This window comes from Acanthopagrus latus, chromosome 10, assembly GCF_904848185.1.
Source record: "Acanthopagrus latus isolate v.2019 chromosome 10, fAcaLat1.1, whole genome shotgun sequence".
NCBI lineage: Eukaryota > Metazoa > Chordata > Actinopteri > Spariformes > Sparidae > Acanthopagrus > Acanthopagrus latus.
In genome coordinates, this window is record NC_051048.1 from 12,438,374 (window position 1) to 12,458,922 (window position 20,549).

Consider the following 20,549-nt stretch of genomic DNA (forward strand, 5'->3'; position numbering starts at 1 on the left):
CGTCAGTTGGCAATCGCCTAAACTCTGACCCAAGTCAATATCACTAGTGTTAAAGATACACATTACCTGTCCCGATGCCTCCCCTCATATATCTTGTTGTGGTGTGTTGAGGTGTGAGGTCACAGAAATACAGGAATACATCTCTATGATCCTCCTCTTCTCACAAATGTCTACTTTTGATCATCATGAAGGTGACACTACTCCATAATATGTAGAATCAAATATTATATTGTGTCAGAGAATATTTGATAGCAAAGCTGAAACTCCATCCCAGCCTTGGGTAGACTGCTCAAAGGGGCTTCTTTGGTGGTAGCAAAAGCAGATGAACAAGATGAACAAAGCAGCTTCGTCTTTAGTTTGATGATGCTCTAACCCATTATCAGAGCAGGGGATTTTCAAATTGGATACTGTTGTCTGTCCAACATAACACTTTTTATCTGAACTGGTTTCCATCTGAAGCCTACATAAAAGCCATTAGCCATTAGGCTGCTGAATCAATGAGCAACTACAACATTAATACCGTTTATGCAGACTGAAAGGTGATATCAAAGAGCAAAATGATTCATCCTGAAATGATGGAGCAGAGGCTGAATAATGTTGAACTCTCCACTACTGTGGAGTAGAAAGGGTGCAAAGGGTAGTAGCTAGTCTCACTACAAATAATACTTGACTGCCTGCGGGTGACACAAGCGGCCCCCTGGTTATTCTAGACATTTTACTGGCCAGATTACCATGAAATGTAATTCATGCTCTGCAGATGATGAAAGTTTTTCATGACCCCAAACCTTCCATGCAGCCCAGGCAGGCACCACTATATAATTTTAGCAGTTAAAGTGTCTGCAAAAGACAGATGTGTTTAAGGTTGAAGGGTCCCAAACATGGCATATCACGTCCACACAATATGCTTAATGGCCAGCTGCTGCAGCCAGTAGGGGGCGGACAGGAAGGTGGTGGCGTCATCACAACAAAGCAACCAAATGGACAACTGGAGGTTGAGTCACAACACTGAAAACACATCTAACTCTAGTGTATTTTCTTCAGGAGACCTGCGGACATTTCCAGAAGTTTTATTCGTGACCAGAACCTGCCATTTTTCGAAGTATAAGTACTAAGGTTATTCCAGAGGTGTTTGGAGGTGTTGAGGTATTGACTAAATAACATAACAAAACTAGTAAAATCTGTAATTTTTAAACTGTCGTCTCACTGTGATGCAAACAATCTCTGTCTGTCTGTATGTTATTCACATATCTCGAGAACCATTTATTCAATCTATTTCATAATTGGCAGGCTTTTTGCTGAGGACCAGAGGAAATGCAATGTCAAATTTGGTCTAATTTGACATTCAATACATTTTGAATAAACAGAGAACACAGCTGTGTGCAGCAGTGTGGAGCCATGGCTCTGCAGTTTGAAGCTGGGCTCACAAGTGATCCCTCCCACCATTTTATGGCGAAGCAGACGTAAACAAAATGCGGATTAGTGGGGTGCAACAACTGGCTACAGCGCGTCGCATCAGGAAACAAAGAGCAGCAGGTTAAACGAGTCTGGATGAATGGGGAGTTGAGTGGGAACAAATGTATGCCAGCAAACATTAACCTTGAAGGCTACAGTGTTTCTTGTTACTTGGCAGCACTGTCAGCTGCTGCAGGACGCCTCTATCATTGGTTGTTGTTGTCCAGTTCAGAAAGTAATATCAAACATGGGCAGCCCTGTTGAGTCAGTAAACAGGTCAGGAGACTTCAGCCTGGATCACATTATCAATCAATAATCTGTCACTAACAGAACATTTATAACGGGCACTGCTCTGCATTTGATTTTCTTTTTTTTTTTCTCCTAAAAAACAGACCCTTAAGAAGCTGGCTATGATGTCAGGACTTGGGCTCTCTATTACTGTTAACCCTAACACGCTGTAGGAGCAACATGACCTGACTGGCTGCTGTTTTTATAATCCCCACACTACATTCATGTGGCTCACCAACCGAAGGCTAGCCTGAAGACAGACATTAGCGTATTTATTCACCTCCCTCAGGCCTGTGGCTGCACAAATTTAGATTTGTAGATAGTGGTCCTGGAAAAACTCAGCTCTTTCCATTTAGATCACGTCTGCTGTCTGGCGCAGAATCCACCCCACAGGTTTGTTTTGGCGCCGGGTGTACTGGTAATGGGCTAGGAAAACGTCTACATCGATATATCTCCCCACGAGGCCATTCCTCCTCGCTGTCCGATAGCGTTCCACTCGAACCATGGACTCTCCAAATGCATTAGTCTCCAGGGAGGAGAGAGCTGCCTCTCGCAGATATCTCATTTCCAACAGAGTGGAATCCATTTAGAGCAGGTGAGAGTGGAGACTACCCATGATATAAAGCCTTCATACTTGTTCATCAGCCAGGAACTATACGATCATCAGGACCCCACTGTGAAAAAAATGAGTCTGATTCATTGTTTTCAAATTTGGGAGGGGGGGCTCCCGTCCTGACTCAAGTCTTCTATATCCCACCTCCTGATTTTATTCTTCATTGCACAGTTGTATTTTTTCCTGAAATCCTACAGCTTCTCACAGCTCCCTGTCAATAGGACAGTACTAAGTAGAACAGTGTGCTTCTCTGACACTTTCAGGTGGGTGCACTGCTTCAAAAAACAGACATGTAAGCTGTAATCTAGTAACAATAGCGAGAAGTCACTATTTGAGTACATTAGTAGCTACAATAAAATGGTACACTTTCTACTAAATGAGATAAAATATCTTTACTGATCTAGTATCAGGTCATGAGGGCTCAAATAGGCCAGGATCCTCCTGCTATGTTGTCCCTGTCTCTAAACGCTGAAATAATAAAACAATCAAAAAACATAATAATTCCGATGGTTTCCATCATGGCACTTTCGATGAATTTTTCTGACATTGTGAGGTGTTTCCTCTTACAGTATGGCCTTCACATTCTGACAGCTCAACAGATTCTTGACTCATCAAATCACTGCAGCAAGGTGTGAAGTTAAACCAGCTGGTTACTGCGATTCAGAGCAAAAAACTTTGACTTACCATGTGTTTTCTCTCCTCTGTGTTGCTGTAATTACTAAAAAAAAATCACAGCAACAGTCGTCCCTCCTGACCAAGACTTCGGTTATGTAATTATGTAATTTTGAGTTAAAAAGGATGCATGGTGGGTCCGGATCTCAATCACAACACATTATAACTGCATCCACGTGATTATAAACAGTCAGTGGGTACATGTCAGGATTAACAGGGAAACAATAATGTCAGTGTCAATGTTATGATGTACCTCTTTTGGCTCCTCAGCGTGGTTTAGTATGGACAAAGAAAAGCTGCGTAGAGGCGAGCCTCTCAGTGTGAAGAGGGCTTGAGGATAATGTTGATTTTATTTGTGCTGCAATCACAGAATGCCCAAGAGTTATATTTGTTTTGGACATGACCCTTCTGACCCCCTACCTGCACTTCCAATGTAACCTGCTGGTTTAACTTCACACCTTGCTGCAGTGACTTTAGATACTGGTGTTCTGGATGCAAAAGAGGCACGAGGGCGTGACATATAACATAACACTGTTGGTATCTAGTGTGACAAATAACAAACACGACCAGCAGCGTTTTCTAACAATTATTTGCCGTCCCTGTCAGAATGTCCTCTGCTTTGAGGGTGAGGAGCTGACCCCTCAATTTGCACACATTTTTAGTTTCTGCTCTTCTTCATGTTAGCTGCTAATAGCTACTTTTTAAATCTCCTGCTGGTGGCTCAGAAACACGACATGTTATCAACACGTCACACCCCTGTTACCTCCCGTGGACTCACTTTTTGACACAGAAGTTGATTCGGCTCTGTTACTGCCTCGGCTGCTGGCTCAGAGTCAGAGCAACAATGTCCTTCCAGCTCCGTCCTTGTTTGGTTTAGACAGAATGGCGAGGCTGAATAACAGTTTGAACAGGCTGTGTTAAACAGGCTGGTTTCACGCCCAACTGTGACTGGAGGTTAAGCAGTCTTGAAACCTTCAACCACAGAGGGCAGCCAAAACACTGTTTTCCAGCCTGGTGTTAAGTTGCTCTTTAATTGCGTCTGAGCACTTGGGAGGTAAGTGAAACAAACAGTTCACATGAAACTGATTGTAATGAACCAACTGTTTAGTGAAGAATCACAGTTTGTGAATCTCAAGTTCAAAGTTTAAAACCTTGGTTTAAAACCCTAAAATGTTAGAATTTTAGTATTGTACTGAGATAAAGTTGGATGACTCCCAAAAGGAAGATTAAAAAAGGAATGTTTTTGGAAATTGAAGCAGTAGAAACTGAGATGTCCAGACCTTTTCATTTGGGCAGAATGTGTCAACCTCTGAAACACTGGATCCTACATTTCCCATAATGCCCAGAGTAGTAGCTTGTTTTAACTTTGCTTCATAAAACACCCACAACTTTCCACCTGCCTTTACAACACAGCTTTTTGGTTATACATTTGCATTCAAGCTGAGGGACTCTGAAGACATCACAATGACATCATCAGGGTTATTTTCTGAAGAATTAAGAAAGCTCCCACCGAGCAACAGAGGACATTATGTTTCCACAGTGATATTCCTCATGATTAGTGATTTGCTTGATGTCTAAATGATTCATTTGTGTTCTTTTGAAGACTTTGGCCTTAAGATGGCAGATTTAATTTTACCAAGTGAGATACTAGTAGCAGACGCTCATTCATATGCATCCTTTTCGTTCCTTTCAAGCACATTCACAGGGTGTCATTATATATTAAAATCCATTAAATGCAGTTGAAGTTAGAAATGAAAAAAGACAGAGTAAAAGAAACTTGATGATAGTTTTGTAAAAATATTTTATGTAACAATTCAAAAGTCATAACACACGGCAAAAGACATTCAAATCAACATGAGTGACTGGGGTGTGTCCTGCAAGCCCCAAGCGTCCATCAAATCCTCCACCATGTAAACAGTGTTGAAAAGAAGCTGCGGTTGGCTCTCTTTCCTCCTGATAGGCCTCTGTATCTCCCGATTTGTATTTTAGACATTCCTCATACAATACAATAAATTATAAAACCTAAAAAGATAGAGGAGTTGACTTGTGGTAAACTAAACATGACATGAGACAGTTTTTAAGTGCTCGGGACACACCCCAGGTATGAAGAGACCTCTTTGGCACATAACACAAATCATAAAACGTGACATTAAACAAACTGTAAACAAAACAACAGTCATTACAAAATGCATTTACAGACATAGACAGCTTTAACAGATTAAAAAAACAAACAATAATCCTAAAAAATTGATTTGGCAAATGTGACCGCCCCCCAGCGATAACACCTGTCTCAGTCTGCAAGGCCTCCGTGCAAAACCGCGTCGTCGTGGTAAATGTTAGCGTGCTGGGAGGAGGAGGGCAGAAAGGGGTCAAAATCGAGGGGCGAGGAGGGAAAAGGTTTCATTTTTTGAAGTCTGAACCGGTACGAGACCTGTTTGTTCTTCCGTGACTCTGGTTTTAACTTTGTGTTTGTCCTCCTCTGGTATGTGCGACAGCTCTGTGGTTTACCAGCCGAAGTCTCTTTAGTGCAAATAAGCTGTCAGCTGCTGCCTCCTCGGAGGGCGGAGGGGGCAGGAGAAGGTCATTTTCGTGGTGGAGGAGAGGCTGTGTTTGGTTTGGCACCTGGGACCGGTCTGAAAGGAGAAGGGAAAAAAAGAAGAGTTTCTAGTTTGATCTTAAACTAATGCGGCATACTGACTTACTGACACTTTAGAATAAAACTGGTGATATCTACAACAAAATTACAAGATACTCAACAAAGATGGTGAACACGGGACGCTGTGTAAAACATAAACGAATCAAAATAACACAATGGATGTGAAGGGGCATCCTCGAGAGGCTCAGTCATTCATAAGGATGGAGGCAAGGCTCACCACTTTGTCAAACACATGATCGTTTAAAGGAGATAACTACATGCAGAGTCACTGACAGTGGGGAAACGCCAGGTCAGTTGTCCCTGGCCCTGAGTCATAGCAGAGCCCAAACCGGCGTTAAAATAATTTCTAACCATTAAAATAATCGGCTAGAGGGGCCTTTGGAGATCATCTTGTCCTGAGCATGAGAGAGACTATCAGCAGCCCTGACTGCATGGGCTCAGGAACACTTTGTGAAACTGTTAAATTGTGAAGAGGAAATTGGAAATGGCAGAAGAAAAAAAGACATCATGGACACATAAGTAAAACATAAAATTTGAGGATCAAAAACTGGGAACAGTAAGGCACCACTTAAAAGCTTAAACAGAAAAAAAATGAAATTAATTGTGTTTCCTATCTGCATGTCAAGTCTGTCATCAGGAGATCTCTTGGCATTTAGAATCTAACATTTAGTTGTTAATAAAATACCAGTGACTTAACTTTAAACTTTAAAAAAAACGTTAAAACTCTTAGTGATGGCTCCCAGTGACAGTATAATGAGTTAAGAAAGTACTGACAGACAGATGAAATACAGAACAATGTAAGCACTAAAAGCAGTATGTAATGTGCTTATGAGATGCATGTATGCATATTTTTCTTCCAGAAAACAGAACATGATGTGAGTGCTGTCTCACAGAATGACAATTAGGGTCCACCTTGTTGGGATATGTCCACAGCGAGGGGGCCGAATTAGGCCTAGGGACAGATGCCCTGGATGATGACGGTGATTAATGTTGAGTGGTGGGTGTTGCTACAATGTGTTTTTGAATTCGAGATAGTGTGTCCCCTCTGAGTTGCTCATTAGCACACCACTGTGGTTGGCTAGCAGTATGGTGGAAGCTAAGCTAGACAAACAGCAACAGCAGGATAGACAGAAACCCACTAACAGCAGCCCGCAGGAAAGAAAAATCACCGTCACTAACATAACCGAGCATCTTGGGTTCACCTAACTGGGAAGGTTTAATATGAAAAGAATAATGGCAACAAACTTTTTCATTTCCTCTCCCACGTCACAAACACCAACCACTCCTGCCTTACAGGCAACTCTGAGGGGACTAGCTCATTTTTCTGTGCTCTCTGGTGGGGACCTATTCAATCATTATGTTAAAGGTAAAGGGCTCAGGAGTCGATCACTGTCAGCCCGATGATGTTGTCTATTGGGCTGACTCTAATGAGAATAAAATCATGCAGGAATTTCTCAGGAAGATCCCAAGAACATGTTTTCTTAGCACAAAGAAATTGATTCTGAACCTGCTCTATTGCTTTGCATGCTCAGTTACACCCTACATTGAACAGAAAAATGCATCACTCATAAAGTCTTTGAACCACACATGCGTGAACTCTGATGTGGGATCGGATCTGGTTACTGACAGACAGAGCCAGATGTAGAGGCATTTTGATCCATCTGCAACTGTTGGAGGAACAGAGGAACCATAAAACCTGAAGAACAATCCCATTGAAGTTGCCTGACTTTTACTACATTTACAGATAAACTGTGCAGAACCAAAAGCATGACTCTGCATCTGAAGACAGTGAGTACAAGCCCTCAGACTGGGCATCAAAAAATTATAGAAAATGAAAATTGATTGCTGTTGAGAACCCGAGTCAATGTGCTACACGGTGTGTAAACTTGGAGCGTCGATGTGCCTACACTGACCCTGACCAGAAACAACAATGTGAGGCAGTATTTTCTCACAAATGAAGCCTTTATATATAGCTAATAAAAGGCCTTTCAAACAGGGCTGTAATTCTAGGGATATGAAAAAAAAAAAAAAAGACAACAGCTGCTTTATGAACAAGATGCTTTTTCATTATCTGTTACATAGCATCAAGAAAGGGGACATCATCTTTGAGGTCAAATTAGTCGGAGCAGTAACAAACAATGTTGAGTGATGCTTCAACAGCTGAAGATTCATGACGTGGTATGCACGGAATTGGAAAAGATGTTATTGAAGAAAACAACCTTGAGGAGGTGGAGGAGATATTGCTGTGAACGTACTCTTCTGTGTGTGTGTGTGTGTGTGTGTGTGTGTGTGTGTGTGTGTGTGGTTAGGAGGATCCACTCAAAGGAAAAATGAATGCTACTGACAAACAATACAGCATGTTTGTAAGTATAATAGTGAGTCTAGCAAAGTGTGTTTGAGAACAGGATTCACATCACAACAGTAAATCAGTTCTTTGCACTTGCGGTCTTGATAGTTTAGTTTGGAGTCCCGACTGAACACTGGACTTTAGACAGAGACATAAACAGCATGATCCCGTATAGACTTGACTCTAGGCATCCGTTTAATGCCATTTAATCACTGTGAACCTTTCAATTTAGGACCAATAGTTAAGTCATTAAACCGGCACCATGTTATCATGCGCACCAACTGTCCCAAACCACATTTCAACGGGCCTGACAAGGGTATTACTAACCTCTGTCTTTATCACTTTTAATTTGCATGCACCTCTTGGGATATTTTTTAGGACTTTATAAATGTTTAATGGAGAGTGCAGCAGGGCATCTCACTTAAAGTGATAGTTGGGGTCGTTGGATGCTGGGTTTGTACAAACTACTTATCACTTGCCAGTGTATTACCTGCAGTAGATGACCGTCAGTGACTTTAATGTAAATGTGTTTTTGGCAACATATTAAATGTCAAGGGTGATGGATTTAGTGTTATTTAGCGGTGTGGTTACGGATTGATACCAGCTGAATTCCCCAGTGCCAGACTTTGGTTTGGCAGTGCAACATGGTGGACTTTGTAGGGGAAAGTTGCAGCAGTGTTTTTGCTGTGTCACCATTACTAGAAATGCAACTGTAGCAAGTAACTCAATTTTACTATGCTCATTCTTATTTTAAGGTGCTAGAAATGACAGTATATCTAGCTATATATATAAAAAAAAAAAACTTGAGAAGAGTGAGAACTTAAGTACAGACAATTGTTGCAATCATCTCATTGCAAATCTTTGGTCTAAACAGGGCACAAGGCAATACAAACATAATGATTATCTGTTGCAGGTCATAATACACTGATGAAAACATAAATATTATATTTAATTTCAGTCCCTAAACCCCCTAGATCCTACACACTGGACCTTTACAAGAGGTGCATGTCTGAGAGGGCATCACATTAGTGCAGTTTAACCTGCTAAGTTGAATGGCAGTACAGAGCTTTTGTGTTGTTGTTAAACTGTATCATATAGTTACATACAATGAAATTATGTGATTGTCCTATCACATTTTCACCTCTTGCTCTGTGATACTAGTGAGGCATGTTTGAGTGGAAGAAGTTAAAGTCTACAGAATACACTACACCATGTCTGTGTGTGTGTGTGCCCACCTGAGAGCTCTGAGAGGAGGGATGGCTGAGACTTTGCCCACAGGTTTGGGTCCCACTGCTGGGGGCATCATGACCAGCAGACCAGGCTTGGACACGTTGGTCCGAGCTGGACTCACTGTGGGGGAGGCTCCTCTGGCTGGGCTGAGGGGGAGAGGCCTTTGAGGGGGGAAGGGAGACGGTCTGGGCTGCATCTCAGACACTAACTAAAAGAGAACCAACATAAATATAGATTGTTATTATTACTGAACTCGATTAGTCTACAGTGAGATGCAACTGGACACCAGGACATAGCAAACAGATTAAGTATCAGCATGGTAATCGAGTAAGCAAGAATTACATTTGCACTTATTTTTCAAACTGCTGTAGAATATACACAAAATAGAAAGAAAAGAGAAAAAAGCATATATTAAAAAAGAAAAAAACAAAAACAAGACTTCATTATGAAATGGGGAAAAAGGACGTCTTTCTAAGTGGAATCACCGCCCATATGGAACACAACACTAAATCCCTCCCTACCCAGTAAAGAGGAGAATTCCATTTCAATTTCTGAACTGGACTGAATCCAGTACAGACCCAGTCTCTGGAATCTGTTCAGCTAGCTGATAAGAGCTACTTCAGTCCCACTTCACACAGGTAGGGGATTAAATGTACCACTACAGCACAGCTCTGAGATCACATCACAAAGTAAATATATAAAATAGTGGTTATTTGACACAAACAAGAAAAAGCAATATGACATTCAAAACTTGATCTAATTTAAAGGCATTTCACACTTCACAGAGAAGCACTGATGAGAGCAGTTTTGGTGGATAAGTCAATAAGAAAGCAATCTGATAATAAAAATACTGCAGTTTTATTTATTATTTCTTCAGGGTTAAGAGGAAATCTCTACAATTCATCTATTAAGTACTGTACCGCAGAGAGTCCAGCCGTTTTCTCATTAGTTCTGTTGATTTTGCTATTGCATTTAATCACAAGAGCAATGTGAAGTTCCCTTAGAGCTAGGGTTTTCAATCTGAAGCTATTGTCACCAAATCACTTCAATTCTGAAGTAATAAAGAGCATATTTTTTCTAAGATTTGTATAAAATGTGTACCATTTTTGTGTATTCACAATTGACTGAGTAATGACTCTGAGAAGGATTTTTACAATGAAGGACTGTGTTGGTGTTTGGGCTAACTTGCAGGCCAATGCCTATGTCATGGAAATAGCAAATGTACTCCCTAGATGGGGTAGTCTTAAAATTAGATGTGATGAGGTGCTTGTTGGGCCCATGGCTATCTTGAAGCAGCAAAAATTTACTGCGCCACTGACCTTAAACCAAGCTTTCGTTGGTCTATGGCATAGTCAATTCAGATGCATCTACATATGTGGGTTCACAATGTGAAAACGCTGCTTTAATGATTATAAAGGCCGCTTTCAGTCACTTTAAATCACGTGTGCAGTAATATCACTGCTGCAAATCACATGGCATATTTAAGCAGCAAAACTAAAAGCTGTAGTAATAAAAGTGACAGGATAGAGGAAACTCTCCAGAGGAAACTTCTGTAATAAATACTTTTTAGACAGATGTGATGGAGCTCAGAATTTAACAAGAGGACAGCTGCCTTACTCCAAACTATTTCATATGTGTTGGATGTACAGAAGAACATAGACCATGGATTTACAGTATATCCTGACCGATCTTGTCGGTGTGTGGGGAAACTCAAATAAATTAAGGATAAAAAATGGAAAGATGCAATTATGTATTCCACTTCTGGGAGACTGCTGGGGGTGATGTCATTAAAAATACAAATACTCTATAAATCATCTCTAAAACAGTTTTGTCTTTACTCTAACCCTCAACCAGAAACTACTGAATCAAAGGACCTTAAATTGTTAGTGTCGATTACTCAATAAATAGAAGAATCTGGCAACTCTGGAGACACAATGTTTCACCTTAACTCTCCAACAAAATCTGTTTCAGAGTATATATGAGACAAATACAGTGGCAGATTCCTGTTTATTTAACTGGATTTATTTCTATCAGGGGAGTGACTTTATCATTATCAGAGCTTGTCAGCTGGTTTAATCCCATTTGGAGTGCAAATGTGTTTTTGTGTTTTTCCTCACTCCAGTCAAAATTACAGTCACAAAAGTTTTTTTGTATTTCTTTGGCAGTTTAACAGTCCATTGTTTTTAAAATTATTTTTTGTATGAATATGGAGGAAGTAAAAAAAATGCTGTTTAATTAATGTATTAACTGTCTGATTGCCTAACAGCTTGGGTTGATGCTATGCTGAAAACCAGTTCCTCTCCCTCTTTTTTCCCTTTTCTTTTCTTTCTTTCCCTGCCTGGATGTTGATCCACATACCTAAGGTCCATCCTGGCTTTACATTATGTGGCATGACTTTTATGTTATATTTTTAAAATTAAACTATATTCAATAACAGTTCAAAAAACTGTTAAAAAGAACATTACCAGTGGTGATCGTGTTGGGTTGAGAGGCAGAGGCTTCTTGGGCGGGCTGAGTCTCTGTGGGGTCGCGGGGGATTTAGAGGGGGCTGCTGGGGGCTTCCCAGCTGGCAGAGGGGGGCGCACCACCTTGAGGTCCCGGGAACCACCCTGGGGACTTGGGGCGGGTCTCAGAGGTCGTACAATGTTGACGGGCTGGGTGCCATTGGGTGCAGGGCCTGGTCTGAGAGGCAGGACCTCTTTGCTGGTGTGAGGAAGCTAGGATCAGAACAAAGTCAAACATAAGCAAAAGAAAAATGGCCTATTTCCAACACACAGTCTCTATCACAATCTGAGGAAAGCTTAATTTTTTTTGTTTCAGTTAGCGGTCATCGATATCTGCAGCATTGATTTTCAGTGCTTTGCAGATGACACCCAATGTACCTAAAAAGCTGCTTATCCTGATGACCACACTTTACTCCCTCACGTTTTTTTAAAATGTCAACTAAAACACATTAAAGCAGAGTTCATGGGCACTGTACTAAATAAGCAAAAAGAAAAATGATGCATACATTTTACCACTAGTATCCTAATATAACACATCACACAGGAAATGCGTGCTTTAACATTAACAGTTACATTCACATCACACATTTTGTCACAAAGGCTAAATTTTGCTCTCGGTGGGTTTGATCACAGTCCTAACTGATTAGCTCGTTATTATTTTGAATGATTTTTTAATAATGTCTCATTATAAAAAAAAAAAGGCAGGTTGTATGGGTGTGCCACAAAACTAATGCTCAGTCGCTTAAAGCTGGCCAGCTCTGTCCTCCAAAGCTGACGCAGCGCCAGACCTGGGAGAATAAACACCCAGAGTCACATCAGATTCTGCTCTGATCGTAGCTTTTACTGACAGGACAAGAGCTCAGAGATTACTTTTTAACTTTTGGGATTCAAAAGTGGATTTATCTTTACTCGTGGTTATTAGCCTGACTGCAGCAGAGATCAGTGGAGGGGACCTCCATTGTCCCGTGTCATGTTCTGTAATGTTGACTTCTGACTGGAGCTGGAGGGGAAATATACTGTACATTATAAATGTAATGTTATGGAGAGGAGAGGGGGAAAAGAAGAGAGAGAACCACTGTGCCAACCAACTGTGCAGAGTGCTAAGTTCAGTGAGAGTTGATCTGAAATCAACACATCCTTGGTGTGTAATGTTGTTTGCTAGCATACACTTAATGTACTGACATAGCTAAAGTAATATGGCTATTTGGTGCGATCAATAAATGGAGATAAAAATTAATCTTCTGGTGGAAAACACACTGTTTGATAACCACCACTGCTGATGATAAACAAACTTTGTGGCTCAGGCACAAATATTCATGGAAAAATAATTTCTTAATCCATGTTTATCCATGTTGAATTTTAACCAACATCCTTCCTCAGTCTGTGACTGTTGGAGTCTTGGCACCTCCATCAGGCGGATGTACAGACCACTAAATGAAACGCACCATTACATTTAGCAAACTTGTGGATCTCTGTGAGTTTGCACATTGTTGGGAAAAAAAAGATAATTTCAGTACATAGATTAACAAACTATATAACAAAAGTCTAGTCATTTGAGAAAATGTAATGCAGAAATCTTACATATTCTGTCTTTAAATAAATAATAACTTTACCATCCCTTTTTTTTTTAGCAAAGAATATTAAATACTTATGATTTCCAGCCAAGTTTTCTTCAACAATTACTAGACACAGATTTTGTGTATATGGAGTAATTTGTCCTTAATTCCACATAATAGCTTTTTCACGCGTATTAGTCAGTGTTGGATGCCAATCTTTGCCATTTGTCTTATGTGTCTATCCTTTTCCTTCTTGTTTGTGTCAGCCTTCCTGCTCAATTTGTATCTGTTTCCTTGCCAATGACAAATGTAGCCTGACCCTGAGCTGCCAACCCATCCCATTAAAAAAATGCCATAAAAACAAGCAAATAACAACATGATGAAATGATGCTGAAGGCACAGTAAGCTATTGGAGAGGAGTTTTTGCAGACGTGGGAGGAGGCAGACTCTAAGTGGTCACACAATATAACAAGCTGCTGTAAAATGAGGCCATTTAATATGAAGGTCAGCCTCATGGAAGTTCCATTATTCACGAAAACACAGCAACAGAAACATCCACTCGGCCCCCTCCCACTCCCTTGATCCCTTTTTTTCTGTCTTCAACACACACACATTCCACTCACCCCCTTGTGGCCGCTAGCTTTGTTTATTGGTCCAACCACCTTGAGGTGAAAGGCAGGATTCAGATGGCCGTTCTTCCCCTTCTCCACTGATGCATCCATCCTGAGCAGAGAAATGAGGAAAGGCAAAGAATAAACCAGAGTCTGATGCCTGAAAGCTGTCCTGCTTTATCACTCTTCTAAAACTATCATCGATTTTAGGGCCCCAGGTGGGAAGAGAGACAGAGGAGAAGTCAACATGAAGTTTCTCATCCAGCCTGACGTGAGTAGAAATGAGGAGGTGAGGGACAAATCTGAAAACACATCACTGACATCTTATCACCTCATACATAAAGTTGATATATTAACAAACAGTTGCCCATTTACACAACCAGCACACACAGAGAAAAATAAGCATGTTATCTTTCAAATTCTACACTTTCACCATGATCAGAGCTTTCTCATTTAAACAGCTGCCTGTTGGTGAGAGGAACAAGGGTGAAGAGTGAAAGTGAGAGTGAGAGTGGACCCGATTCGTCAAGGTTTTAGTTTACCTTCATCGACCTCTGTTCAATTTTTACCATAAATCAAAAAAAAAAACTGAGCTTAAAGACACTGAAATGCTATGTAGAGCTGAGCAGAGCTGCAAAGTTGAGAGTAGCAAATGTATATCACTTCCAAATATCAGTTATTAGTCCCGGTCAGTCCCAAATAAACATATTCTGGTATGCAGATTACCCCTCAGATGTTATGTACACCGATCAGACACAACTTTAAAAATGCTCTGCTAAGAAACTCTGGGTCCTGGCATTCATGTGGATGCCACTTGACACAAACCACCCAGCCAAACACTGGTGCAGACCCCACCATGGCAACATCACTCCCCATTGACAGTGAATAAAGAAGCACATGGGTTCTGAGACACCATAAAACCTGCTCAGTATTGGCTGAACATGACAAAAGAAGTCAAAGGGTCGACCTGGCCAAATTCCCCAGATCCCAATCCAACTGAACCTCTGTGAGAACAAGTGCCAGAACAAGAATGATCGAGGGAGGCACCAACTCACAACCCATGGGACTGCCGCTGAGGTCCTGTGTTATATGCTGTGTTCCATTTAACTTGGAACTTGGTAAAAAGAGACCTGATACACGGAGAAGTGCAATGGAACAGTCGTTCAAGTAAGAGTTCCAAGTCAAAAAGTCAAGAATGGCAGTAGTTGTAGGTGGTTAATTTCCATTCAGTTGATTCATGCTTGACAGAAGACTTTGTCACCATGCTGTACTAGCCGACTCCTCCTGTCTTTTTTAAGGTGCGCTACTCTGTTAAATCAGCTGTTGTAGTTGCCTGTGAAGTTAGAAGATGTGCCAACCAAATATAAGTTTGCTATGGGCGTCCATGTTTTCATGAGCAGATGCACTGGGACCCATTAGAACAGAAGAAAGGAATACCGACTCAGAAATATTGACTCCTGCCATGCACTGGATTGCAGCATAAGCCTTGACATGTTCCAGTATGCCAACTGGATGCTTGATCTGACTGGGATCTGGGAACTGGGACCAAAGTGCTGTTGCCAAGGGGGGGAGGGGGGGGTGTTCTTGGTCTGCAACAGTATTTGGGTCATCCACAACAACAAGCTAAGGTTTCCCAGCAGAACATTTGATTGTAACAAGATGATCAATGTTATTAACTTCACCTGTGAGTAGAGCTGCGCGATATATGGTTTGAGCATCGTCATTGTGATATACGTGTGCACAATAGTCACATCGCAGGGCCTGCGATGTAGGAGGAAAGTGAAGTCATCTAATTTCAAGGATACCTGACACACACTGTGCACGCAGATTCTGCATGCGCAGCGATCCACCAATCACATTAGTTCTTAAACAGTGTGCCGAAGCAGACCACGCCCTTGCACATGGAAGTGACGCTGAAAAATGAGCAATGAACAAGAGAAAATCTCGAAAACGAAGACTTGGTGCCAAAAAGAAAAGCAACATCAGTTATCTGGAATTGTTATGTGTTCTGTGTCGACAGTGCCTTGCATCTGTTGCCACAACAAGAGGTAACACAACTAATTTGTTTGACCATTTACGTCTGTATCACACCGCTCAGTACGACTAAAACAGGTAAGATCAGTGCAGGTTGATTGTCCACAAGATAGCAGCAGTGCAGCATAAGATAAAGTGTTATTCAAGTAATCTGATGAAAATTCCTATATTTTTTCATATCGCAATATATATTGCAGGGTTAAAAAAAATTGCAATATAATTTTTTTCCAATATCGTGCAGCCCTACCTTTGAGTTCTCTCAATGTTTCGGGTGATCGCTGTATATGTCACTTTCATGTACAGGCACATGCAATCCAGTACAACAACATGGCTAAATGCAGCCTAAAAGTCAACCCAACCAAAGTATTAGAGGCTTCATAAAGGAAGGCTTTACTGAGGGGCTGTTGCATTGGATTGAATTAGGCCTGAGTGTGCTTAAACTGGTAAGTCAGTGCATGTATACACTGCATGCTCTTAGCTGATTAGAAGGCATTCCAAGAATATTCCAAGCATACTGGATATATACAGTATATATCCTTAGAAATGCCTTTATCAGCTCAAACCACCCGCTGCCCCACTGTTGAACTGTAAATGAACCCAAACTACTGGCCATGGAACAAAACCTAAAAAAAAGAGTGTTTTCATTGCAGCAGGTGCCATTAAGAGTCTTTTTAATCATCATAGTGTCTCAATTGTCCACATCGTTAGCCATTTATTCAGTTGTCTCCCCTCTGTATCCCTTTAGCTGCAGTTACTGTAAAATTCCACTGAGGCCCAATATCACCAGTATTTAGCCTTTCTCTCTGTCTTCATTTGGAAGGTCAGGGTCTTTAAAGGCTGCTGTACTGCTGGATCCCTTCCAGACACATTTCTGTTCTGTAAATCAGTGTGGAAGACTCGTGTATTTTCAGAGGCACTAACTCAGCCAGTGTTATGACGAGGCTGTCTCTCTAGGTGAGGTATATGGCAGCGCTCATAAAGGAGGCTGTGGGGTTTATGGGGACATGGATTTTGTTTGGATCTGATGGAGGTGAGCTGCAGCACAAAATGCTGCTATTTATGCTGATGTAAAGGAGAGTTCTGATGTATGCATTAATCTCCCTGACTCTTCCCTGTAATTCAGCATTTCCTCTGCTCCTTGCCTCCCTTCCTTCCTTCCTTCCTTCTTTCTATGTCTCGTTTATTTCCTCCATGACCTTTTTATAATCCATTCTGCTGCTGTGTTTTTCCCACAGTGTCTGTCCCCATCCCTTCCTTCCTTTCCTTTTAAATATTTTCCTCCTTCCATGCATGATTCATTTCCTGCTTTCCTTTTTTGTTCACCTCCCTTCTCATGCAGGCAGAGTGATATGGCACTACTGCATAGCAATACACAAGAAACAAACACGTATGCAGATAGAAAGATCTCGTTTTTAGTGACCTCATCGCTGCCATTTCATTTGACTTAATATTAGATTAATCAACTAAAGAAATGTTGAATGGTAAAATGACTGCACTTCAATGGCTGCTTTTCTAGCTTTAACAGACAAAACTCTTGGCAAAGGTCTATGCTCGACTTCTCCACGAATCACCCGCTACAACGTGGAATTCCACAGCTGCACCATAATGAGATAATAACCAGTAACCTTTGGTAATGCAATGATGTCCTGTGCAGTATATGTGATTCCATGCTTCACCCACACAGACAGACAGACAGACACAGACAGGCAGACAGACAGACAGACAGATAGATAGACAGACAGGGCACAGTACTTGTTGTTTTTGTTCTTCTCTCTCTGGGAAAGCCACTTGTGGTAATATGAAGTCTTGATCCTGTAGCAGTAGAAGAGCAGCAGCACTGCAGGCAGGACCACCAGGAAGGCAAACAGCAACCCCACCACCAGCCCAACCTGACCTGTGGACACGGACACACACACACACACACACACACACACACACACACACACACACACACACACACACACACACACACACACACACACACACACACACACACACACACACACACACATGTGTTTTCTGGATGTGCCTGATATGCTGTCTCCAATTAGATATGAATGTGATGTGATGTTATTCACATATTTGCACATAGTTATCATGCCATCAGGTTTCCCATTACTGTCTGTGCAGGTGTCTCAAATCAAATCGGTTTTTGTTCGCTCAGTGTTCAGCACAGTTCCAAGAACAATTTCCAGGGAGACAGGAAATTACATACAGCGTAAACAAGGACAATACATCTGGAAAGGTAAACAAACAGAATTATTATTTAGACTGTCAGTTGTGCAGGCCTGATGGGCTGTAACTAAGTACATTTACTCAAGCATTACACTCAATTGCAATTTTGAGCTAATTCAACTTTACTTGAGTATTCCCATTTTTTGCTACTTTATACTTCCAGTGCAATACATTATGCAGGTAAATATAGTACTTTTTTCTCAACTATATCTATTGATCAACTTTAGTTACAAGTTACTTTTTTCAGAGTATATCTGAGTATCAGATGTGGTAATCCACCGGGCCAATAATCAATTGACACATAGTGTGCTGTATATACATACATGTAAATATGTATAAACTAGGCCACTTGTACTTTCAATACTTAAGTACATTTAAGTATGTTTAATGTTAGATATTCAAAGACTCTTTATCAAGCACTATTATGACTTTGTTTTTACATTTTGCAACACTAGGTGAGAACAACGAGTGAGTTACGGTCTGCCTGGACACTGCTGCATTTGAACTCCATTGGCTGCACTGTCTTACTGAGCCATGTCATCTCTATCGCCTGCCTCTCATTTACTTAATGCTGTAAAATCTTGACTTGCTGGGGCGCAACAGAGCAGAGGAGTTTGGCAGTGATGACAAAAAGCTGCTGGCTCTAGTGGCCGGCACATCCCCAATAGATGAGGTTAAAACATGATCCTGTTGTTCTGGTGTGTCAGTGAGGAAGCAGTGTGCAAAATTAAACAGAAAAACAGGGAAAACCTGTAATATGTAATGTTTTTTTTAAAAAAAAAAAATTTAATTTGAGAAAGGGACAACTTGGCACAGCTACAAGGCACACTTTTGTGCATCTGTGTGTGCGTGTGTGAGAACTCACTGTAATATTGGATAGGCCCACTGTCCACGCTGCCTCCGAGTCCAGGCTTGTCACAGAAGGGTGGTGCCCAGCCACGATTACAGTGGCAGTTACCATTGCTGTTACACACCTGTACGTACACACACACACACACACACACACACACACATACACAAAAAGCATTAGTTAATGTGATTTGCTATTCCCTCTCAGTGTAATCTTGTATGTGTGTGCCTGAAGGTGTACTCGCCAATTAGAAGCACTAATGTGTTGTTTACTACCGACTGGCACTGTATGTGTTTTAATGGGATTTTCCTTTCTCTACCTTCAGATATCCACCTCATTAATGGAACAGACTGGCACAGTAAGTAATGACATCACACAGTTGCATCAAGTCTTCACATTCATTATCATGCATGAATGTGTGGTTACATTTTTGCACTTAATTGTATATCACCTTGTTTTCTGACTGTTTAAGTTCTGGAAGTGATATAAGAACTGGAGTGTGTACATCCTTTGTCATGCTGTCATTGTCGTCAGGTCTCACTTGAGCTCTTCTGGGCACAATGGACAATAGCCCCAAGGCATCGAACCATCAGGGGCTAATTTGTTGCATATCATGTACCTCAAAAGCAAAATATCAGCTGAAATGAAATGACTGAAACAAAGGTGGATCCCCAATTTATACCTACTGTATGAAAACATAATATTATGTGCTGACTACTGACTGGTTACAATATATCAAGGCAAAATAGAATGAAGCCCAACGGGTAGTTAAATGCACCAAGGCACACACATTTTAAGCAGAGATAGATAAAATCAATCAGCTAGTCATTATTCTTGGCTGTAATGTCATATGGTAGATTTTGTATTTCATATTGAGATAATTCACTTCAACCCTTAGAGTCGGTTGATAACGAGTTGCCAGGAGCCCACACAAGTTTAAAAAAAGAGCAAATCCTCACATCTAAGAAGCTGGAAGCAGACAGTGTCTGACATGTTATTTTGATAAGAACTGACTGAAACTGTTAATCTGTTACTCAAATATTTTGCAATCAATTTTCTTTTTTGACGACTAATCGATGTAGTAACTCATTGCTGCCCTATAGCCAAGCATGAATGTTAATGTTTTCAATTAAAACTGTCACACTTTAATTCTAGTGATTTGATATATTTGAAAAGTTGTGGGCAGGGTGAATCATAGGTGAGTAGGAATCATAGGTGTGTCACAGTCAAGTGGAAAATCCATTAAATAAATAAATAAATAAAAATAGAATCAATAATGCTGGTTAGGGTTTTGATTGTTTATAAAATGAAACATCAATGCCCTGACAGAGTAAGGCCATCGCTGAGTGTCTATGGCCTCAGTTGTTGCGGTTTATCCCACACACGTTGCACCAATTGGCCCCTTGTTGGCAGCGTTTTGGCTGACTGAGCTGGTTGAATCAGTGGCGAATTCAGTGGCCAACTGCAGAAAAAACATTCTGCTTCATCATAATGGTTTATA

The 20,549-nt window shown here is 41.0% G+C and overlaps 1 protein-coding gene across 1 annotated transcript in view; it reads right to left on the reverse strand.

Moving 5' to 3' along the window:
- Positions 1-4,808: 4,808 nt before the first annotated feature.
- adam19a (ADAM metallopeptidase domain 19a) overlaps positions 4,809-20,549 on the reverse strand; it is a 189,337-nt gene continuing 173,596 nt past the window's right edge. Inside the window, exons 18-23 of the mRNA XM_037112871.1 lie at positions 19,064-19,172; positions 17,716-17,857; positions 13,942-14,041; positions 11,724-11,975; positions 9,264-9,466; positions 4,809-5,658 (exon numbers count right to left, since the gene is read on the reverse strand). Coding sequence (XP_036968766.1) covers positions 5,607-5,658; positions 9,264-9,466; positions 11,724-11,975; positions 13,942-14,041; positions 17,716-17,857; positions 19,064-19,172 — 858 coding nt within the window. The 3' untranslated portion in view covers positions 4,809-5,606. The remainder of the gene's footprint in view (positions 5,659-9,263; positions 9,467-11,723; positions 11,976-13,941; positions 14,042-17,715; positions 17,858-19,063; positions 19,173-20,549) is intronic.